Source organism: Rhineura floridana, chromosome 3 (assembly GCF_030035675.1).
Source record: "Rhineura floridana isolate rRhiFlo1 chromosome 3, rRhiFlo1.hap2, whole genome shotgun sequence".
Classification (NCBI taxonomy): Eukaryota; Metazoa; Chordata; class Lepidosauria; order Squamata; family Rhineuridae; genus Rhineura; species Rhineura floridana.
The window spans coordinates 176,221,334-176,246,196 of NC_084482.1; the positions used below are offsets into that span (position 1 = coordinate 176,221,334).

The 24,863-nt window shown below is 38.6% G+C and overlaps 1 protein-coding gene across 1 annotated transcript in view; it reads left to right on the forward strand.

Moving 5' to 3' along the window:
* The window catches only part of TMF1 (TATA element modulatory factor 1), a 44,675-nt gene extending 24,325 nt beyond the window's left edge, over positions 1-20,350 (forward strand). The window contains exons 13-17 of the mRNA XM_061618668.1: positions 8,452-8,544; positions 9,660-9,779; positions 12,840-12,986; positions 15,429-15,554; positions 17,332-20,350. Of these exons, the coding sequence (XP_061474652.1) occupies positions 8,452-8,544; positions 9,660-9,779; positions 12,840-12,986; positions 15,429-15,554; positions 17,332-17,475 (630 nt within the window). The 3' untranslated portion in view covers positions 17,476-20,350. The remainder of the gene's footprint in view (positions 1-8,451; positions 8,545-9,659; positions 9,780-12,839; positions 12,987-15,428; positions 15,555-17,331) is intronic.
* The last annotated feature ends 4,513 nt before the right edge of the window (positions 20,351-24,863 follow it).

Sequence of the window (24,863 nt, forward strand, 5' to 3'; positions counted from 1 at the left end):
ATTTCAAATGAGTTGGTTTTTCTCTTACCCGCTTTTTTCACTGTCCAACTTTCACATCCATACATAGAGATCAGAAATACCATGGTCTGAATGATTCTGACTCTGGTGTTCAGTGATACATCTATGCATTTGAGGACCTTTTCTAGTTCTCTCATAGCTGCCCTCCCCAGTCCCAGCCTTCTTCTGATTTCTTGACTATTGTCTCCATTTTGGTTAATGACTGTGCCGAGGTATTGATAATCCTTGACAAGTTCAATGTCCTCATTGTCAACTGTAAAGTTACATAAATCTTCTGTTGTCATTATTTTAGTCTTGACGTTCAGCTGTAGTCCTACTTTTGTGCTTTCCTCTTTAACTTTCATCAGCATTCGTTTCAAATCATTACTGGTTTCTGCTAGTAGTATGGTATCGTATGCATATCTTAAATTATTGATGTTTCTCCCTCCAATTTTCACACCTCCTTCATCTTGGTCCAATCCTGCTTTCCGTATGATATGTTCTGCGTATAGATTAAACAAATAGGGTGATAGAATACATCCCTGTCTCACACCCTTTTCTATTGGGAACCAGTCGGTTTCTCCATATTCTGTCCTTACAGTAGCCTGTAGTTGCGCATCAGGACAATCAGATGCTGTGGCACCCCCATTTCTTTTAAAGCATTCCATAGTTTTTCATGATCTACACAGTCAAAGACTTGATCTCTGGTGCCTCTTCTTTTTCTAAATCCATCTTGGACGTCTAGCATTCCTTGTTCCATATATGGTAAGAGCCTTTGTTGTAGAATCTTGAGCATTACTTTACTTGCATGGGATATTAAGGCAATATTTCGGTAATCACTGCATTCTCTGGGATCCTCTTTTTTTTGGAATTGGGATGTATGTTGAACGCTTCCAGTCTGTGGGCCATTGTTTAGTTTTCCATATTTCTTGACAGATTTTTGTCAAACTTTGGACAGATTCAGTCTCAGTAGCTTGTAGCAACTCTGTTGGTATGCCATCTGTTCCTGGTGATTTGTTTCTTCCAAGTATTTTAAGAGCAGCTTTCCTCCGTGAATGAATCTGTCATCCTGGCATCTCTTTTATAGAGTTCTTCAGTGTATTGCTTCCATCTTCCTTTTATTTCATCTCTCAGTCAGTGCGTTCCCCTGTTGATTATTCAACATCCCTAGTTGTGGTTTAAATTTCCCTTTAATTTATCTAATCTTTTGGAATAGGGCTCTTGTCCTCTTCTATTTCTATACAATAACTATTGTAATATTTTTCTTTGCCCTTATGTACTAGTCGTTGTATAGTTGCATTTAGGGTTCTGCCTGTGTTTCTATCTCCTTTTGCTTTCCTTCTCTCTTTAAAAATTTTAAGAGTTTCTTCAGTTATCCATTGAGGTCTTTCTCTCTAACTAGAGGTATTGTCTTTTTGCATTCTTCCCTGATAATATCTCTGACTTCACTCCATAGTTCTTCTGGTTCTCTGTCAACTAAGTTTAAAGCCTCAGACCTGTTCCTTATTTGATCTTTATATTCTTCTGGAATGTTATTTAAATTGTATTTTGGCATTATGATTGCTTTGTTCTTCTTTAGCTTTACTCTGATTTTTGATACGACCAGTTCATGATCTGTACTGCAGTCTGCTCCTGGTCTTGTTTTTGCAGAAACTATGGAACTTCTCCATCTTCTGTTGCCAATTATATAATCAATTTGATTCCTGTATTGACCATCTGGTGACGTCCACATGTACAGTCGTCTTTTCGGTTGCTCAAAAAATGTGTTCACAAGACTTTCTCCTGCTTCATTTCTGTCTCCTAATCCCCATTTCCCCACAATTCCTAGTTCTTCTCTGTTCCCTACTTTTGCATTCCAGTCCCCCATGATTATCATCATATCTTGTTTTGGTGTGTGATCAATTTCCTCCTATACTTCTGCATAAAATCTCTCCAATTCTTCTTCTGCATTTGACGTTGGAGCGTAGACTTGGATGATGGTTATGTTAATAGGTTTCCTGTTTAATCTCATTGATATCACTCGCTCAGACCTTGCCTTATAGCTCCTAATTGCTTTTGCTACATCACTTCTCACTATTAAAGCAACCCCATTTCTTCTTGATTTCTCATTTCCTGCATAAAATATTTTGTGGTTGCCTGATTGAAAATGTCCCATTCCTGTCCATTTTAATTCACTCACGCCAAGTATTGTAATGTTGATACACTCCATTTCTTGCTTGACAATTTCTTTTTTTTTTTTTATATAATTTTTATTCAAATTTTTCCAAAAACAAACAAAACAAAGTAAGAAAAAACATAACAATATTACAACAAAAAATGAAAATAAAATGGTTGACTTCCGATTTGTCACAAATCAGCTATAAGTATATAATATACATCAAACCTGTCCCTTAATATATATACATACATAGTCCCTTTTCTCCATAAGCTGTCTTAATTAATCATCAAATCCCAGTATCATCATTTTATTTTGATCTTTTGACAAAAAGTCTAAGAGAGGCTTCCAATCCTTAAGGAATGTATCTGTCGATTTTTCTCTAAGTAAACACGTCAATTTATCCATTTCTACTAAGTCCATTAATTTCAATAGCCATTCTTCCATTGTTGGTATTGATTCCATTTTCCACTTTTGTGCATATAATAATCTTGCTGCCGTAATCATATATAATATTATTCTTCCATATTTCTTTTCTATTTGTTTATCCATAAAGCCCAATAAAAAAAATTCTGGTTTTGACTAAATATTTATTTTTAAAATTTTTTGCATCTTCCTGCCTATCTGTGCCCAGAATAATTTTGCCTTTTTACATGACCACCACATATGATAAAAAGATCCTTCTTGTTGATTACATTTCCAACAAACATTAGAGACATTACTATACATTTTTGACAGCTTTTCTGGAGTCATGTACCAACGGTACATCATTTTATAAAAATTTTCTTTAAGATTATAACATAATGTAAATTTCAAGCCTTTTTTCCACATATTTTCCCATTGATCCATTTGTATGTTATAACCAAAATTTTTTGCCCACTTTACCATGCACTCTTTTACTTGTTCTTCCTCCATATCCATTTTCAGTAAAAGTTTATACATTTTCGCAATTATGTTTTCATCATTTGTACACAAACCTATTTCAAAATCAGATTTACTTATTTCAAACCCATACATTTTCTTATCCATTTTATATCTTTCTAACAATTGTAAATAAGCAAACCAATGAAAACTATATCCTTCCTTTATCAGTTGTTCTCTCTCTTTCATTGTGTATTCTCCATGTACATTTTCTAATAGATCTTGATAAGTTAACCATTTCTCTTTTCCAGTCATTTCTCTTCTATAAAACGCTTCTTGACTTGAGACACATAATGGTATTTTCGAAAAAAACCTTGGTTTATATCTATTCCATATTTTCAACAGAGGACGTCTTATAAAATGATTGTTAAAGTCTACGTTTACTTTTACTTTGTCATACCATAGATATCCGTGCCATCCCCACTTCAAGTTATGGCCTTCCAAATCCAATAGTCTTTTATTCCTCAATAAAATCCATTCCTTTATCCAGACTAAACAGCAGGCAGCAAAATAAAGTCTCAAATTTGGTAATCCCAGTCCTCCTCTTTCTTTAGCATCTTGAAGTAATTTAAATTTAACTCTTGGTTTTTTTCCTTGCCATACAAATTTAGAAATATCTTTTTGCCATTGTTTAAAAGGTAAATCAGAGGATATTACAGGTATTGTTTGGAACAAAAACATCATTCTCGGTAATACATTCATTTTTATCACAGATATTCTACCCATTAATGACAGTTGTAATTTATCCCATCTTAGCAAGTCTTTCTTAATCTCTGTCCATAATTTTTCATAGTTGTTATGGAACAACTTTGAGTTTTTATTTGTCATAATAATACCTAGATACTTCAACTTTTTTTCTATTGTAAAATCTGTCTTGTCCATTAACTCTTTCTGTTCACTTAAAGTTAAATTTTTCACCAACATCTTTGTTTTTTGATTGTTGATCTTAAATCCTGCTAACGGTCCAAATTCTTTTAATTTATCCATCAATATATGAATTCCTTCCAAAGGGTTTTCTAATACAATTATCAAATCATCAGCAAATGCTCTCAATTTATATTCTTCTTTTTTTATTTTCAAACCCGAAATCCTTTTATCTTGCCTTATATCTCTAAGCAGCACTTCTAAAACCAAAATAAATAAAAGGGGAGATAATGGACATCCCTGTCTTGTACCCTTTTGTATTTCACATGAATCCGTTAAGTCTCCATTAACAATTATCTGGGCCTTCTGTGATGTATAAATCGATCTAATCCATTTTATAAAGTTGTCTCCAAAATCCATTTGCTCCAAAACCTGGAACATAAATTTCCAATTCAAATTATCAAACGCTTTTTCAGCATCTAAAAAAATCAAAGCTGCTTGTTTATCATTTCGTTGTTCTAAATATTCCAACACATTCAAAACATTCCTGACGTTGTCACGTAATTGTCTTTTAGGTAGAAACCCTGATTGATCTTCCTGAATAAATTGTTGCAATATTATTTTCAATCTTTCAGCCAAGATCATTGTAAAAATTTTATAGTCATTGTTCAATAGAGATATTGGCCGATAATTTTTTGTTTTAGTTAAATCTTGGTCCTCTTTAGGTATTAATGTTATATTAGCATTTTTCCAACTATCGGGTATCTTTCCCTCTTGCAAAATAGAATTCATTGTAGACTGTAGGGGTAACAAGAGTTCTTCCTCCAAACATTTATAATACATTGCAGATAACCCATCTGGTCCTGGTGCCTTTCCTAATTTAATTTTATTTATAGCTTCAGATATCTCTCTTGACGTAATAGGGCCATTAATAACTTGTCTCTGAAAATCTGTAATTTTAGGCAAATTCTGTTTGGATAAGTACTCTTCTATTTTTTCAGATGGAATTTCTTGACACTTGTATAATGTTGAGTAATATTGATGGAAAATCTTTTTAATTTTTACATTATCTGTGAGCATCTCGTCTCCTTCTTGTATCTTTAAAATAATGTTTTTTTGACGTTCTTTTCTTAACTTGTATGCTAACCATTTCCCAGGTTTATTTGCAAATTCAAAAGTCCTTTGTTTAGCAAAATTTAATTTCCTTTCAATTTCTCTGACTGTCAACATTGATACTTGCTTCTGTAACATTTTAATTTGATTTACAATAGAAACTTTAGCTGGATTCTTTTTCAATTCTTCCTCTTTTTGTTTTATTTCTTCCAAAATTAATTGCATTTTCTGTTTCTTTTTTTTTAATTCAGAGTTACATTTAATAAAGTATCCCCTCATAAATGCCTTACTTGTATCCCAAACAATATTTTCACTTGTTCCTTTATATAAATTATATTCAAAGAACTCTTTTAATTTCTTCTTACATTCTTGTACTACTTTATCATTCTGTAATAAAGATTCATTTAGTCTCCATCTAAATCCAAGATTTTTTTTTTTTAAAGTTAATATCACGGGATTGTGATCCGAAAAAGTTTTTGGTAATATATCCATTTTAAAGATATCCTTCGCTAAAATTTTAGACATCCAAATCATATCAATCCTCGAAAATGTTTTATGTCTTTCTGAAAAATAAGTAAATTCCTTTGCGTTATCATTTATATATCTCCAGGTATCCACCAATTCTAAATGTTCCATGAGTTCAAAACAAATCTTCGGTAATTTACCTTGTGTCTCTTTGATATTTTTTTCAGAAAGCCTATCAATTTTTGGTGAGATTACCCCATTCCAGTCACCCATGACACACCAATGCTCATATGAAAGCTCTGACAATTTTTCCATAAGTCTTGTATAAAACCTTGTTTTATCTTCATTGGGGGCATAAATACCCACTATCAAAATGTTTGTACCTTGTAAAGTAATTTCAACCCCCACAAATCTACCACTATCATCCAGTAATACCAATTTAGGAAGCAATTGTGGATTAATATAAAGAACAACTCCATTTTTTTTTTTTGGTCCAGCTGAAATAAATTCTTCACCCAAATTTTTACAAATCAAATATTTGGAGTCTTTCTTCTGAATATGAGTTTCCTGTAAACAAATTATATCCAATTTTAATTTTTTCAAGTAATGAAACACTTTCTTTCTCTTTTGTGCCGTGTTAGCTCCATTTATATTCCAAGTTAGGTATTTGTAATCCATCATTAAGCATGTATTTTAAAATGTGCCTGGTGCTCCTTTTGATCCATCATCTTCCTTCCCCTCCTCTGCATATCCTTGTTGACTTTGTTTCCCAGGAACTATATCCATATCTTTGAGTTTATCTTCTTCCATATCTTTTGAAGCTTTTCTCAGGAAGTCCCTTGCTTTTTGAACAGTATTCAATCTATATTTCTGTTGTCTGAATGTAAAAATCACTCCTTCTGGAACATCCCACCTAAATTGAATTTTGCATTGCTTAAGTTTTTCTGTAAGGAAAGCATATTCTTTTCTCTTACGTAAAAGTCTAATAGGGATTTCTTTCAACACCAGTATTTCCTTACCATCAATTTTAAAGGTATATTTAAAATGTTGCTGTAATACCATATCTCTGGTCGTTTTCTTTACAAAATGAACAAGCACATCTCTTGGAATTTTTTTCATTGTTGCATATCTGGAATTAATTCTATAAACTTTGTCTATTTCAAATTCCATCCGATCTTCATTCAAATCCAGAAATTTTACTAAAGCATTAACAATTTTATCTCTGATGTCTTCACCTGTTTCCTCAGGGATTGCACGGAATCTCAAACAATGCTCTTTACTTCTCATTTCAGTCACAGCCCCATAGTCCAAATTTTTTTCTAATTCCAGATTTAATATATCTGTTCTATTCTCCAAGGTTTGTACCTTTTCTTTAGTATTTTTTGCATCCTCCTTTATTTGCCCAATTGTCCCTTTAATCTCATCCACTTGTGTTTTAATATAGTCTCTTATATCTGTCAATTCAGTTTTCATTTCATTCATTTCCTGTTTCATCTCCTGTTTTATAGCATTGATCCCTTCCATTATTTTTTGAAACATTTCTGAGGGCATATCCTCTTCCTGTGTATCAATAGAACCTCTTCGCCCCTTAGTTGTTTTTTTAGTTGCCATTTTCAAAAATAAGCCTTTAATTTCTAATATTAATCACTATTTCAGAACCTAGAGGCAATCTATTTCTTTTCTTTTTTCTCTCCACCGAAAAAAGAGTTAATATTCCAGGCCTATTATTGAAATCCAGCCAGCAGTTCTTATCTGTATCCAAGAATGCAAAACAATTCTGGTTGCCAAGACTAAACAGTTATTAGCATATACGAGCAGCGGATTTATCCAAAAAGAAATAGTCCAAAGAGAAAATTAGTCCAAAATATAATAATTGCCTCTCATCCGTTTTTAAACTTTATAACTCCAAATTCAAGCCAGCTTTTTGTCGTAAAAGAAGTATATAAGTTGTTTATATTTTCTTTCTTCCTTAATTATATTTAAAAGAGAAAAGGTATGACTCACCCAGGTTTCTCAGTTGCTGATTCATAAACAAATCCCTTTTATTGCAGTAATTTAAGCCGAATGATAAGATTTAGGTAGAAGTGGGCTCGCTGGTTAAGAACGTTTTTTTTTTTAAAAAGAAAAAACGCTTCGCTTTATCCCAGTGCAGCTTGCGTGGAAGTCCAGACTCCGTCTTCAGCCGATCGGCTTGCCTTCTTATCTCAGGAATTTCCTGATCAATTCCAGCCGCCGACAGCTCAACGAAGTCTTGTGGGAGATCTGATCGGTTCTCCTATACCTTGGAGAACATTTGAGCCAGTCCAAGATTCCTCTTGGCTGGCTTTTAACCTGGAAAAAGCTTCCTCTGAGGCAGAGCTCCCTCAGAGACAACCACCAGCCAGCACCACTTCCCGGAAGTCCTTGACAATTTCTAACTTTCCCTGGTTCATGCTTCTCACGTTCCATGTTCCTATTGTGTGCATCGTACAACTCCGGACTCTCCTTTCGCATCTGTGCGCATCAGCCTCTGGGCTTCCTTTCGGCTTTGACCCAGCTGTGTCATTAGTCACAGCGCTACTCGTACTTGTCCTTTGTTCTTCCCCAGTAGCTCATTGAGTGCTTTGTGACCTGGGGGTCTCATCTTCCAGTACTATCTCTTGTTGCATTTTGGATACTCTGTTCATAGGGTTTTTGTGGTAAGAGGTATTCAGAGGTGGTTTACCGTTCCCTTCCTCTGAGTTTGGATGCATCTTAGTCTGGTGTCTCAGCTTTGATCATTCCGCCTTGGGTGTCCCTGCTAGGAGTCTAGCCTCTTGGTCTAGACTCCTGACGGCATTGCTCTCAGCTTCTTCAACACTCTCAAACCCCCTCACGTTAAGGTGTGCATCCTAAAGGGGGATAAAGATAAATAAAGGTAGATAAAGATAAATAAAGATATATCTTGTTTTCTTCAGATGCTGTTAGCTGCGCAGCTTGAAATGGAGAAAATGAAAGTTGAACAAGAAAAAAAGAAAGCGATTTTTGTACAAGAAACTGCAAGAGAAAAGGTGCTTGATCATGTTACTCACTTTCCATAGTTCTGAAGATGAAGCAAGCCTTATGTGAACATAAGTAGTTGTCAGGCAAGATGGTAGCTTTCCAGAATCTTAGCTTGTCAGTTTCTGTGTCTTGCTCTTGATAGTGCCATACTGTCCCCTCTGTAAAAATGTTGCTTTAGCTAGCTGCATGAACGATCATTGCAGTGGGTTACAACCTTCTATTCTGTGGGCTTCATTGCTTTCTGGGAATCATCCTTCTGTGACCTCAAGCCATCGTTTTTGTGTGCATGACCTGCCCTTTCCCTTTCCCTTTCCCTTTCCCTTAGATTTTTTGTTGGTCCTCAATCTTGTGAATGCTAGTGTTGTACCCTCCTTAGTTTATTTTGCTCTTGGACACATTTGGGGATGTTCCATTTTTTTTTGTCCTTCATTTGAGGATCCTTTACTTTTATCTATGTTTATATGCAACATAAATTCCTGCACTGACAAGAATAGTAAGCATCCTATACTTTCATCAGGGTGTCTGATGCTAACAATCAGAATAACCAAGTCATGGTTCGTGTCTTCACTGTGACTTGGTTATTCTTAATGTTTCTTTGAGGGACCTCTTCCTTTACTTTATTATTTATTATCAGATACTTACAAGACAGAAGGTGTTCATTCTGTTGTGTGAATACTAAATGAAGTTACTCTGCTTCAAATAAGCTGGTTCTGTAAATGAGGTAACTTGGAAAGCTGAATGAGCAGAGCAAATTATGCTATTAACTCCATTTTGTTTAATCCATTAAAATTGGGCATATTCAACTAAATCATTATGCTGGTAAAAGCCAAGTAGCCAGCACAAGGGTTCCTTCTAGCGCAGTGGGATTCTCCCCTTGCTCCACCTCTTCAGATCTTCTCTGGAGGGTCAGAAGAACCCCCAGAACTGTGCATTGGGGGGGGGGAAACAGGAGATTGTCCTGTTGGGCAAGCAGAAATGCTTGCACTGATGGCATGATCTCCTTAGTGCTACATTTAATACAAGCCTATGTCTTTGCCATTATCTTAAGAGGATTGTTTTCACTAATACACATATATGTGTGTGTATTTGTTCTTTTCTTTGGATATTGTGTATTCTCTCTAAGGAGCGTAAACTATACACATCATCAACAATGGAAACTGCCTCAAGCACTCCAACCCTGTCACGCTCAAGTTCGATAAGTGGGGTTGATATGACAGGTCTGCAGGCATCCCTCATATCCCAGGTAATGTTCAGTGTATCATTTGACCTTCATTTGCTGCTTCTGTGTGCGTTTCCTTCATATTATGATGTCTTAAGCTTCCTTGCTAAAATAAGAGCAGGTAGTTTTCAAGTAGTTTTGCCAGTGAATGTTACACTATACAGTAATATGTAATCTGCTTACAACTAGAAAATAAACTTGCTTCTCTTTGCCTCCTTGTGATATATGTTAGCTCTCACGAGCAAATCCATTTCTGATGAAATCTGACTATAGTTTAATTGAGCAGATCCTGGATAGATAGATTGATTTATTGATATCCCGCCCTTCCTCCCAGCAGGAGCCTTTTATCAGTATCAGAAGTTGAAATTATGGATTTAAATATTATGTTTTCTTTCTGGAACATTAATTTGATAAACCGCTGAGATGTCTTTGCTGTCACTATTGCCAAGACCATTTTTAAAAATTTCATACATGGTCTTGCTTTCCAAACAATTTAATCCTCACAACAACCCTCTGAAGATTAAGATGCAAGATAGTGATTGACCAGAGATTACCTGGTGAATTTCATGGCTAAGCAAGGTTTTGAAGCCACATCTTGATTTAATACTCTTTCCTCTTTATACCAAAATAGCTCTCTTCACTTGCTTTTACAATTTATGTCAAACAAAAACTTACCTTTCTGGTGCCAGTCTTGAAAATACAGTAATTATTTGGGTACAAATGATAACCTGGATACAGGCATACCCCGCTTTAACGTATGCAATGGGACCGGAGAGTATACCGTATATTCCGGCGTATAAGACGACTGGGCGTATAAGACGACCCCCAACTTTTCCAGTTAAAATATAGAGTTTGGGATATACTCGCCGTATAAGACTACCCCTGCTTATGACATGCAGGTACTTAGCAGGAAAACTGTCACTTATAAACATAAGGCTGTTTGTCATCAAACATGTAAACATAAAAGCCACCCCTTTGCCTCTCTTCGCCCTGTTCCACGTGCGGGCTTGTCGTAGCTGAAAAGCGTCAACGAGGCGCAATCCCCTCAACTTTTGTCCGGGCCCTTCCGCGCACCAGATCAGATCATCTCCGCCGCCAGGTCCTTTAACGAGCTCCCCGCCCCGCTTTCTCCTCCAAGCTATCCCGCCGGCTTTTGTTTTCCCCTCTTCTCCCATCCCCAATCCAACCTCTGCCCAAGCCACGCTCACGCAGCAAAAACCAACAGGGAAGGTCCAAGAGCACGTCTTTTCCCCCCGAGAGAAAGCTCCGCTGCGGCTGTCCCGGACGAGGACAAATTGCCGCCATTCATCAAGCCCAGGAGGGCAAGCCCACGAGCATCATCCCCATGACAACTACAAGCAGAGGTAAGAAAGCACCGCTGGCCGAGATCGAGAGAGCAGGCTGCACAGAAGAGCCCACATCCCCAAGGCTGGCGCTTCAAGTGGCGAGTTCAATTCTGATCGGCCGCTTTCCTCTTTACTACCGCGAAGACGGAGCGTTTTGTTCCCTGCCCGGATTTGCCGTGACCAAAAGTGACCCAAACTTTGCCCAAGTGTCTCCCCGCCACCTCCATCCCCTGTTGCAGCAGCACCTCATTCATGTCCCCGTCTCTGTCGGTTGTAACTGAAGGAGGCTCCTGAGTGCGCGCTTGCTCTCCCTCTCCCTCCACGCCGCGCGTCATTTATGCAAGAGGAGCCGTAGAGGCCTTTTCATACAGCGGCTGGAATGCGAGACGTCAATAGTGACGCCATGGGAGCCTGACGCTACTGACCCCCACCCCCTGCCCTCCCCGTCGGGTGTCTGTGTGTGTATACACACCAGCCCTAGCCTGCACGTTTGTTTGCGGAAAGGCACGCCAGCAATAGTCCAGCAATGCCCACTCTTGCGAAATAACTACAATACACTACTGGATCACAACCTGATTTAAAGGAAGCGTGCGCGTGCGTGCTCGCGCGTGTTGTGATGGTCTGAGAGGGAACGCGCCTTGTCAGACGGAGTGGAAGAAATCTGCCAGCTTAAGGAGGGCACAGCGCCCGTGCTGTCTCGGAGGGAGAGGGCCTTCTCCGCGCTCATCCCTCTCCTCCCGCCTCCTTGCCTCAGGCAGGCGGGTGCATGCTTGCGCTGGGCTCGTCCTTGTCAAAATAGGGAGGCGATAGACGCGGGAGCGTGCGCACTTGCCTTGCCTGAGTAAAAGCCAGCCGGGGGCGGGACGAATGCCCGCCGCCCAGCTGATCGGCGGAGAACGCAACAACGCAATGAAAAGGCTAATGTGTCCTTGTCAAAATAGGGAGGCGATAGACGCGGGAGCGTGCGCGCTTGCCTTGCCTGAGTAAAAGCTGCCCGGGGGCGGGACGAATGCCCGCCGCCCAGCTGATCAGCGGAGAACGCAACAACGCAATGAAAAGGCTAATGTGTCCTTGTCAAAATAGGGAGGCGATAGATGCGGGAGTGTGCGCGCTTGCCTTGCCTGAGTAAAAGCCGCCCGGGGGCGGGACAAACGCCCGCCGCCCAGCTGATCGGCGGAGAACGCAACAACGCAATGAAAAGGCTAATGCAATAAAGGAAGGTAAACCAATCTATGAAACTTAGAATAATTTGAACGGCAGATAAATATATTCAAAAACCAATCCAACACAGAACAATCAATTTAATAAGAAAAACTGAGCAAGCCCTTCTCTACAAGCTTGCCGGACCTGGGGAGGACAGCGAACGACTCCCCCCCCCCGAGGAGACAGAGGTGCGCTCCCTACGGCACCCCGCCCTGCTGTCGGAGGCTGCGGCGACCGCATATTTTCAACACCCGCCCTATAAGACGACACCCGGCGTATAAAACGACCCCCGACTTTGGAGAAGATTTTCCTGGGTTAAAAAGTCGTCTTATACGCCGGAATATACGGTACTTTAAGCGAAAATAACATTTAAATGAAGCAATTGTCTTCACTTGTACTGCACGCAATCACCACTAGATGGCAGCGGGGTATGGGGATGAATGGAGCATGTACGTTATAGCGAGGCAACGTTAAGCGGGGTATGCCTGTATTGTAAGTATTCAATGTCCTGGTTGTTTCATTTTTGTTTTTGCAGGATGACCAACATGATCATTCCTTTGTTTCAATGTCTACAAGTGGGAGCAATCTATATGATGCTGTGAGAATGGGTGCAGGTTCAAGCATTATTGAAAATCTACAGTCACAATTAAAATTGCGGGATGGTGAGATTTCTCACTTACAGGTAACCTGAATATTTACATGCGTATCTGGACATATGTGTTTCAGACCCATGGTATGTATGCTTGAAAGACAGATATGATCAGTTTCCTTTTATGTATTTGTTTTGATACATTTCCATAGGGTGATGTCCAGTGCTGTTAGTCCACTGGGGGATCCTCTTCAGCAGATGTATGGGGTGTGGGAGGCTGCAGAGCAGAGCGGGAATCACCAGAAATTACCTACCTTCCCCATTCCACTGACAAATTTGCAAACAGAAAGCATTTGGCTATCACCTGTACTGTTACTTTTAGTGTTCTGATGTTCGGGTGTGTGTGTGCATGTGCGTGCGTGCGTGCACATTTTCTAAATATTTTGGAGATTAGAAATCATGGGAAGCCCTCATGAGAAGCTTCTTTTGCTAATAGGTGATCCACCTGAATAACTAGTTGGAAAACTATACTACATAGAACCTATTCTTACAAATTAGCTCACCATGCCACTTCCAATTCACAATCACTACCACATGTCTTGCGGTTGAAAAAAATAAGCATAAGGGACACAATTGGCAGAAAAGTGTTGGGTGCATGATGAAACCATTTTACAATAATTATGGTCATGATCTTTATTACCAATAGCACATTGGCAGCGTAGTGTGATAGGTTGGCCAGGACACATGGAATGAAAGGATAGGTTGATAGTATTATTTCACATTGCCTCCAGAATAAAAGCTGCCCTGGACTTCTCCAGGACACTCTTTTGGAGTAGAAAGAAGTGGATACTTTTGTTGTCTTTGAAGTAATCTTTACAAATGTACAGGTTAGCAGATACTATGAAGTACAAGCAGTACAGTATTCCTGACACTTCCTCTATTTCTCTTTTATTACCTGCCCTTTACCATAAGGTCCCAGGGCGGGTTGCAACAATAAAATATACAATTATAAAACAAAGGGTGGTATTCAATTCTGGTCTTACTCAGAGCAGACCTGTTGCAGTTAAGAAATACGACTAACTTAGATTCATTACATTCAGTTCTCTGAGTAGTACGTAGCTGAATACAACCCAAAACAGGTACAACCATAAAACAAGAAAACTGTCTAAAAACAATTCCATATATAAAAATAGTTGAAAATAGTTCTAGTACAGATGTCGACTGGATCTTCCTATGTACCAATATTCTTATTCTAGACATGATTTAGTTTAAAGAATCAGAAAAAAATGTCCTTTATATATCTAATTCTTCCGCTACTGGATATTTTGCTATTTGGAAAGGAGAAGGAATGCTCAGCCATGTAGGCTACATAAATATCTAAAATGTAAGCCATCATGGTAGCATATGCATTGTTATGATCAAGTTTGTACAGAAGCTGTTAGAAACAACAGATAATGGAGTTTTTTGCTGTTTCTTGTGCTCTTTTGAGTTCAGGCACTGCTGGTAAAATGTTAAGATGGTTTTGTTTTGGCTGCTGCTATGTGCTGTGTTTTTAAAGTGTCATGTTTATAGACCAGCCATCACCAACTATGCTGATTGGGGTTGATGGGAGTTGCAGCCAAAAACATCTGGAGGGCAGCAGCATGGTGAACTAAACACTGGCATAAAATTGTTAAAAACCTAAAGTGTGGGAACCGTTTGGCTGACCAGTAAAATCAGTCTATTTATTTAATGGCTATTGAGATATATTTTAATGAGTTCTCATGCAAAACCACATGGACATATAGGCTGTGTCCCAAAAATCGCCCAAAGTACTTCTCTACCTGGGATGGGTAGGGCATTGTATGCCACTCCAGAGGTCCCCTAGCCCCCCAGGAGTGGCCATTTTGGGGTGTGCATAGGCTTGCAGGGGGGTCAGAGGAGTCCTGGAAATATTCTGGTGTGTGAACATGGGCATTTGGATCCCAGCCAAACTAATTTGTAGAAATGGTTCAGAAACATTTTTGGGGTAACATCAGCATGTAGCACAGTGAGAAAGATACAGTGCAGTGTTTCTCCCAATCTGCTGTAAAATACTACAGCAGCTTGCCAGGGAGCAGATAACTACTTAAGAGGTTAGTTGCCCTAGTAGGTGTTCAGATATTCTTCAGTTTTTCAGGCCTATGAACTATAATATCTTTCAGTTAGCAGAGGGCCTAGCACAGTGTGGCTCTTCTCTCACTCAGCTCTCTTATTTCATCCTCTGCATCCTATATACCTGGGTTTTGGTGGTACATCAGAACAAGGGTTGAGGCCTTGTGATTTCTTTTAGGCCCACAGTAAATGTATAAGCTGCAGTTACAACGTTAAAGCTTTTGTCATTTTTGCTTTCTAAGAATTAGTTACATGCATTATCCTATGAATACTTGAATACTACTGATATAGAACATATGTCTGCAAGCTCAACACTTCTGACTACTTTTAATGGAAAACAAAATTAGTAACTTTGTAAGTGGACATCAAAATCTTAACTGTCAACTAATATTTTTAACTTAGCTGGAAATTGGAAACCTTGAAAGAACTCGGTCAATAATGGCAGAAGAGCTGGTAAAGCTGACAAATCAAAATGATGACTTAGAAGAAAAAGTAAAGGAAATACCCAAACTACGTGCACAGCTAAGGGTAGGTGGCTTATTTTTATGATGAAATCTAAAATGTATTCAGTAGCTTCTTTAAATGTCTTTCTGTTGTAAATGTAAAGTGAAATATTTCTTTCTAATTACAGTAAAAAGCAATAGTTGCATTCCTAAATCTACTTACTAGGGAATAATTTTCATTGAATATGATGGGACTTACTCCTGAGTAAATGCATATAGAATTGTGCTAGGAACTTTTGCACCTGATTTTGAAATTGCAGCTAATGCAAAATGTAGCTGCTTAGGGTGCTTAGCGGGACACCCAGCTTTACACATTTTATATCTGTGTTGGTTTTCACCTATAAAACCTTACGCAACTCAGGACCCAAATAGCTCAGGAACCCGCCTCTCCCTGCATAAACCTACTTGGACCTGCAGTCATCATCAGCTCTTCTCCATGTTCCTCCTCTGAGGCAGGTGTGAAGGATGGCAATGCGAGAACAGGCTTTTTCAGCAGTGGCTCCCCATCTGTGGAATGCTCTCCCCAGTGAAACACACCTGGTGCCATCATGATCAGCTTTAGGGCACAAAGCAATTGATATTCCTGTTTTTGCCAGGCTTTTAGTTTTTAATTTTAGAGCATACCTTTGTAAGGTTCTGGCCTTTTTTGTGATACTCATCTTTCAGTGGGGTAGGATAGGCTTTGTCTTTTTTATAATACTGCTAGATGAAGTCTGCAGAGATTCCCATCTTAGTTCCTTGTGGGACCCAGGTGCCTTCAGAGCCCCAGTGTATCTGTTATGTTCAGAGCCACCTAGCAAATTTTCCCTCTTTAAAGGTTAGGGTTCTTCTCATCCCCAGGCACATTCTAAGGTTTGCTTATTTATACTCCTGTCACTTAGCCTACCGCTGTAATGCTTGCCATCCCTTTATTCAGCTGTAATCTCTTCTTACCACAGGTTATGTTTTCCCTCCTTCAGTCAGTATCTTACTCTCATCTCTTGTTACTTTCCCTTGTTTTTTCCTCTACATGGCTCTCTGCTTGTTCCTCCTTTGTTTCACCCTCACTTACACATTCCTGCTTGCTCCCTTCCTGTCCTCTCTTCCAGTCTGGCCTGCCTCTCTTCCTTCCATTCATCCGCACTCTCTGCTGCTGTCCTTTTGCTTCCACTTCCTTTCCTCAGTTTGTCTGCTCTCATTTCCTTCTCTTTCTTGGTGGACTGGGGCTCACACCCAATGAATCTCTTGAGCCACCTTTAACCTCCACCAGTCTGAGTGGTGCTGTGTCCTCAGCACGGTCTCCCCACTTCATCTCTTCCGGTCCAACTAGCTCACCTTCTGGCTGGAGTGCCAACGCCTCAGCACGCCAGAGAGGAAGGTGTGCTGCATCCTCAGCATAATCCTCCCACTTTGTCTCTTCCGGTCCAACTGGCTCATCTTCTAACCTTTCCTCACAAGCACTTCAGGAAATTTTGTTTACTGTATTTTGTTTTTCTTCTTGTTATATTTAGCTGGGTTAAATTTAAGATATTGTAAGTCGCTTTGAGACTTTTTTTTTAAAAAAGTGATGAATACATGCAATAAATAATTGTGCATGGTTGGTCCTGTTTTAGCCACATAAAGATTGGCGCTCAGAGAATTGACTTTGCTTTTTGTGTATATGAATATATATATATTCATATATTTGTGTATATATCTTACACAAAGATATATTTGTGTATATATCTTAAACTTCCAGAAATTACTGCTGACAGAGATATGTTAAGAGTCTTTTATGTAAATGCAGAGAGCAAGTTCATAACTATTGGACTGTGTTGTTCCAGGATTTGGATCAGAGATATAATACCATTCTTCAGATGTATGGTGAGAAAGCAGAAGAAGCAGAAGAACTGAGATTGGATCTTGAAGATGTGAAAAATATGTACAAGGCACAGATTGATGAACTTCTAAAACAAAGGCATAGTTAATTACTGCTGAAGTTGCAGCTTTAAAACAATGTTGCATTAAATTGTAGAGATGTTTATGTAAATACAAATGGCTTTGTAAAGAATTTGTACTATAGAATGATTATACTGTAGAGTTCATATGATGGCAAGGATTGTTATGCTTTTGTGATGGCCAACTGTCAGCAATTAAATTATTTGTTAATATTAAAAAATTTATCCATAGCTGAATGCTAATTAAAAACAGACCATCTTGTGTCTATATAGTAGTATACAAATTAGTTTGCATAATGCTGGTCATTCAGCAGTGGGAACTTTTAAACTGCAGTTGTTTCACAGGGATGTAGTTGAATAATTCCACTGACAGTTCCTGACTGATATCCTAATGCTGATCTGTTCCTATTAAAATAAATATTTAGAGAAAAAATATACTGATTCTTAAAATATAAATACAAATAGCAGTTACATGCTATCTTGAAATACAAGGGTTGGGTGCCTTTAAGACTTTTTAAAAAACCAAATTAATATTTGGATTTATACAGTGGTGGCCTAACCAGACAGAGTTAGCAATTTTGCTGTCCACAAAGCCAGATAATTGCCTTTGATCCCAACAATAGAGAGTAGTATTCAGTCTCAAAATTGGTATTGCATTGTAATAGCAACCAAGCTCCCTCTTATATAATAGAAACAACTCAGAACTGTTTCTTAAAGGTTTTGCTGCATTCCAAAGCATATTCCACTGCCACATAGAGGTGGGCTGCCTAGCAGCTTTAATGGCTTTTAACTGTACTGAAAGGATGCAGCGTTTGTCTAAAAATCAGCAGTACTTTGGGGGAAGGAAAGTTGACATACTGAAACTATCCTTTCTCTTTCTGTCATAGCCTAATTCTTACAATGTGTGTGAATGCACTTTATTTTCAAAAGTGAATAAACTTGTTCCAGATGTTTCAAATGATCTCCAGTAATTTAAAAATTATCTTTAGAAGGTGTTTGCCAGAACAGAAATAAGGAATAACACCTTAAGTTGCCTTTTTAGCTATTTAGCCTGAGACAGGAAAACTCACTAGTATCAGCCAAGTTCAGAAAAGGAATGTGTTCAAAGTATTGTTCTATACCTTATTGTGCTTTGTTACACTTACAGTTTGTATTAGTTATAAAGAGCCATTACTGTAAAATTAACCTCCAGTTGTTTAAATATTTGTTCAAAGATAATTGAGGCACTGCTGCATCTCTTTAGGATTTAAAAAGATTTCCACACAGGAATTGGGAGTTTTCTTAAATGAATTTGTGACATTTTTAGTTGATGATAAATAGATAAAATGTACACACTGAAAACATATTCAGAGCAGGTACATTTACTTACTGGCTAATTCACTATAAATTCTATCATGTCAATATAATATTTTTCCTGAGCCAATTATCTACAGAGCTTTCACCAAACATAAGGTGTATGGAAATCAAGATTTTATTTGATGCTTTGCCATTGTATTCCCCACTTATACGTAACTGCTTAGACTTGATCTGTGTCTTCAGATTCATGTGGTATAACCCTCCTGGGATTTTACTACTACACAATAGTAAATGGGAGGGTCATATTGCTGATTGATCTCTTGGTCAAAAATTCCCTGCCTGAGGAAAACCAGAGTGTCAGGCTTCTCCCTTACATATTAGGATTCTTCCTGATACCAGTTTTCTGTGTGCAAGATTTTCTTTTCTTGGTGAAACATTTAATTGGGCAATTTCCCACCTATATTTCAAAATGCCACATTGTATTGCCTGAATCTACTGATCAGCAAGTGGAAGTTTGTACATTTAACAGCATGCAGCCGTCTTCCTTACAAGATACTAAATTGCAGTTCAGTCTCATGGAAGAACAATTTTATTCAAAAAATATTAATAGTTTCTTGATACTTATGTAAAATGAGTAAATGATGGCTGCTGACAGCAAAACTTGCCAAGTGTGTATTTTTTCCAATAAGACAATGTATTAGTACTTTCAATGTTAAAACCAATATAAAATGTAAATCTGAATGCTGCTGAAGAGTCAGATTAAGACTGTTGAGAAAAGAAGTTGGTTTCTGTAACTTCTATTGAGAACAAATTATCTCTGCTTTTGGAGAACACAACATATGCCTACAACTACTATGTTTACATTAAGAATGGAAGCCCTTAGATTTTTTACCCGTTCCTTGAATAATTTTACATCTTACAGATACCTGACCCACACCCAGCTTCTTCTTCTGTTTCAATATAAGTATTGGTTATGTAGCCCATGTTTCACTATATAACTGACAGCCTTCCTTGTTCCTCTGCATCCCTTCATCAATCTACTAATTTCTGAAAATTGCAAAAACAGTTCCTGTTTGTGAAATTTAGGCTCTTCAAATTCATATGCAGTTTTAAAAAAGAACGGGGCACTTTCGTTTGCTCAGGGCTGCTTATTTTCTCCAAGCATACCTGTGTGTTCCCTTTTCCTAATCTGCTTCCAGAGGTTTTGGACCTCAGGAGGCATGTGTGACTATTTTCATGTATATAATGGCATGTAATGGGGGAAGTGATCTTCACAAAGTTGATGTAAAAAGCAATACTGCAAGAAAAAAAATTCCCTGCAGAAGGGGACCTTGGCTTCCCAGTGCATCTGGATGAGGCATATAGTTGGGCTAGCTAGGCTGTCTCAAATACTGTGCGGAAATTAGTTTTGATCTCTAGTCAATAATCGAAAGAATGGTGCCAATATATTTTTTACAGTTGTTCAAACCTTTATTGCAGCTGTGTTAACATGATTTGCCCCCTTGAGAAATACTACATTTTTATAAAGGACTGTAAGGCAGTTTAAATAAAATATGTATATAAATGTTACAGGAGTTAAGCTGTTGATGTAATGTAAATATGTATGTTTAAATCTTGGTCAGTAAAACATTTGAGTTAACGAAAGTCTTGTTCTTAAATACAAAAATGCATTCCAGGGGTTGCAATATTGATTATAGTAGTCCGCAAACAAAGAAGCAGGAGAAAATGTAAGTAGTTCTACAAATGTATAGCTTTTTGAACTGAAACTGTACATTGAAGCTTGCCAAAGAACCACCTGAAAAGCAAATTTGGAGGATCTTGAGCACTATGGTATTCTTAGATAACAATCTCAATTGGCTGCATCTGTCAATCTACCCAGTTTCCCAAAATTATTTATTTATTTATTTTTAAAAAATTCTATCCCGCTCTCTTTCCAAAGAAATTCAGAGCGGAATACTTATAAACAGTTAATATCAAATGATAAAGTAAAACAGTATCTCACAATTTAAAAGCTAAAGAGAATAAAAAGGTTTTAAGCTGCCGACGAAAAATTAAGAGGGAAGAAGACAGACGTATTTCTTGCAGTAGATTGTTCCATAAAGTAGGGGCAATTACAGAAAATGTCTTATTTCTAACATTGGACAAGTGAATTCGGGAAAAAGGAGGAATAATAAGGGCCGGATCTAAGGCAGATCTCAAGAGCCGAGGGGGTTCATACAAAGAGATCCGGTTGGATAAATAAGAGGGGCCCAAACCATGTAGCGCTTTAAAAGTTAAAGTTAGTATTTTAAAATGTATTCGATAGAAAACAGGCAGCCAGTGAAGTTGTTGAAGGAGCAGAGTGGTGTGTGCTTGCCAGTTTGCTCCTGTAATCATTAGCGCCGCTGCTCTTTGCACCAATTTAAGTTGTTGCAGTATTTGGGGGAGCCCAGTATAAAGAGAATTACAATAATCAAGTCGAGAAGTGACCAATGCATGGGTCACTTTAGCTAGATCAGCAGTCTCCAGAAATGGACGGAGTTGACGAACCAGTTTTAATTGGGTGAAGGCACTTCTAGAGACTGCCGATACTTGTGCCTCCAAAGTCAAGGCGGAGTCCAGCAAAACACCCAAGCTCCGGACTTGAGACTTTAGTGGCAAAGTAAAATTGGGTGATTTTCATTTGCTAAATCAGGTTTACGACTAACTAAAAGTACTTCAGTTTTATTCGGATTTAATTTCAATTTATTGAGACGCATCCAGGACATCACTGCGGACAGACAAGAATTTAAAGGTTGAATAGCCTCTTTAAGATCGGGAGGAAAAGAAAAATAAAGTTGGGTATCGTCCGCATATTGATGAAAGCGAACTCCAAACTTACGTATAATCTCTCAAAGAGGTTTCATATATATATTAAATAGAAGTGGTGATAGTACTGAACCCTGAGGGACTCCATATTGCAGAGGCCAAGGGTCAGAGTGGAAGTTTCCCAGGCGAACTCTCTGAGATCTGCCTTCCAGGAAGGAGCGTAGCCACTGCAAAGCAGTGCCTCGTATTCCCATCCCTGAGAGGCGATCAAGGAGAATAGTATGGTCAATGGTGTCGAAGGCCGCCGGTAAGTCAAGAAGGATCAATAGAGAAACATTCCCTTTATCTAGCTCTATTCGGAGGTCATCGACTAAGGCAACCAGGGCCGTTTCAGTCCCAAATCCCAGTCTAAAACCGGATTGAAGAGGGTCAAAGTAGTTATCATTTACCAAGCATTGAAGTTGATTAAAAATAACTCGTTCAATTATTTTACTTAAGAACGGTAAGTTGGAGACTGGATGGAAATTATCAATATTAGAAGGGTTTAAAGATTTTTTAAAAAGAGGTACAACCGTAGCTTCTTTTAGATAGTTGGGGAGAGAGCCTTGTTGGAGGGAGGCATTAGTTATCACACAAATCCAGTTGGCCAAGTCCTTCCTAGATTGTTTTATAAGCCAGGATGGGCAAGGGTCAAGAGGACAGGTGGTAGGTCTCATCCCACTCAGTAGTTGGTTAATATCGTCTGGATATATAGGTCGAAAAGAGTTCAATATAGTTGGTAAGTAGATAGTATCAGAAGGAACAACCTGCAAATCTGTAACAGGATTAGAGTCCAATGTGGAGCGAATCTGTGTAACCTTGTGAAAAAAGGCAGCGAAATCTTGGTATCGTGTCTGGGAATGGTCAATAGTGTTCTCGCAACATTTCGGGTTTAAAAGAGAGTTAACATTCCGATAAAGTTCTTTAGGTTGAATGTCAGCAGAAGTAATAGCAGCAGAATAAAAAGTTCTTTGAGCTAAGCGTCTGGCTGCTACATAAGTCTTTAATTTTTTGCACAGATCTGGTCAGTTAGGGTCCGAGATTTACACCAACGGCATTCCAATCCCCTAAAGGTGCGTTTCATTCTTAACAATTCTTTAGTAAACTAGGGACATGATCTATCTCGAGAGTGGGTAAAAGGGCGAAGGGGGGCAATAGTATCGATCGTTTTAATCATTGAGTCATTCCATGAGTTAACTAGAGTTTCAATTGAGTCCTCACTATTCGGGTCAGGAAACTCTTTAAGCTTCGCTATAAAAATAGCTGGTTCTAAGAGCCTTTTTGGGTGGATCAATTTGGTGGTTTTCTCATTCACAGGTAGAGAACATGAGATTAATAAATTAAATTTAATCAGGTAACGATCAGTCCAGGATAGAGGGGTAATTAAGATGTTGTTTATTCCCAAAATTTTTGAATTATCAGCATAAAATACAAGATCCAAATTAGCCTTTCTGTTAAATTTATATCCTGCTGTGAATTCTGTTGTTGTCTCGTACCTTCCATGTAAGGTAGGTAAGCTAATTTGCCTCAGGCTTCACTCAGCGGTGATGTGACAACAAAAATAGTATATAAACACACAAGTTTGCTGTATCAAACCCAAGTGGACGACTACATTACACTGCTTTGAAAAGGTTAATGTGACATACTCATATAGCTGACATGTGGGGAAAACTAATCTGCATTAGCAGAACTGGCCCAATTAAGTTTGTCTTCAGTGGTTTGCACAACTCCTTGCCTCCACTCACATGGCAGTTATTTCATTTGTTGTTATGTGACCTTCAAGAGCATCTGTCATGAACCAACCCTGTTCAGATCTTGTAAGTTCATCCATCTCTTGTTTGGCTTTCCTCTTTTTCTACTTCCTTCTGTTTTTCCAAGCATTATTATATTTTCTAATGAATCATGTCTTCTCATTATGTGTCCAAAGAATGATAACCTCAGTTTCATCATTTTAGCTTCTAGTGATAGTTCTGGTTTAATTTGTTCTAACACCCAATTATTTGTCTTTTTCGCAGTCCATGGTATCCGCAAAGCTCTGCTCCAACACCACATTTCAAATGAGTTGATTTTTCTCTTATCAGCTTTTTTTCACTGTCCATCTTTCACATCCATACAGAGATCAGAAATACCATGGTCTGAATGATCCTGACTTTAGTGTTCAGTGATACATCTTTACATTTGAGGACCTTTTCTAGTTCTCTCACAGCTGCCCTCCCCAGTCCTAGCCTTCTTCTGATTTCTTGACTATTGTCTCCGTTTTGGTTAATGATTATGCCAAGCTATTGTCAACTGTAAAGTTGAATAAATCTTCTGTTGTCATTACTTTAGTCTTTTTGATGTTCAGCTGTAGTCCTGCTTTTGTGCTTTCCTCTTGAACTTTCATCAGCATTCCTTTCAAATCATTACTGGTTTCTGCTAATAGTATGGTATCGTCTGCATATCTTAAATTATTGATATTTCTCCCTCCAATTTTCACACCTCCATCTTGGTCTGGATACTCTGTTCATAGGGTTTTCGTGGTAAGAGATATTCAGAGGTGGTTTACCATTGCCTTCCTCTGAGTTTGGATGCATCTTAGACTGGTGTTTCAGCTTTGACCATTCTGCCTTGGGTGCCCCTGCTAGGAGTCTAGCCACTTGGTCTAGACTCCTGACAGCATTGGTCCCAGCTTAAGAACATAAGAACATAAGAGCCTGCTGGATCAGGCCAGTGGCCCATCTAGTCCAGCATCCTGTTCTCACAGTGGCCAACCAGGTGCCTGGGGAAAGCCCGCAAGCAGGACCCGAGTGCAAGAACACTCTCCCCTCCTGAGGCTTCCGGCAACTGGTTTTCAGAAGCATGCTGCCTCTGACTAGGGTGGCAGAGCACAGCCATCATGGCTAGTAGCCATTGATAGCCCTGTCCTCCATGAATTTGTCTAATCTTCTTTTAAAGCCATCCAAGCTGGTGGCCATTACTGCATCTTGTGGGAGCAAATTCCATAGTTTAACTATGCGCTGAGTAAAGAAGTACTTCCTTTTGTCTGTCCTGAATCTTCCAACATTCAGCTTCTTTGAATGTCCACGAGTTCTAGTATTATGAGAGAGGGAGAAGAACTTTTCTCTATCCACTTTCTCAATGCCATGCATAATTTTATACACTTCTATCATGTCTCCTCTGACCCGCCTTTTCTCTAAACTAAAAAGCCCCAAATGCTGTAACCTTTCGTAAGGGAGTCGCTCCATCCCCTTGATCATTCTGGTTGCCCTCTTCTGAACCTTTTCCAACTCTATAATATCCTTTTTGAGATGAGGCGA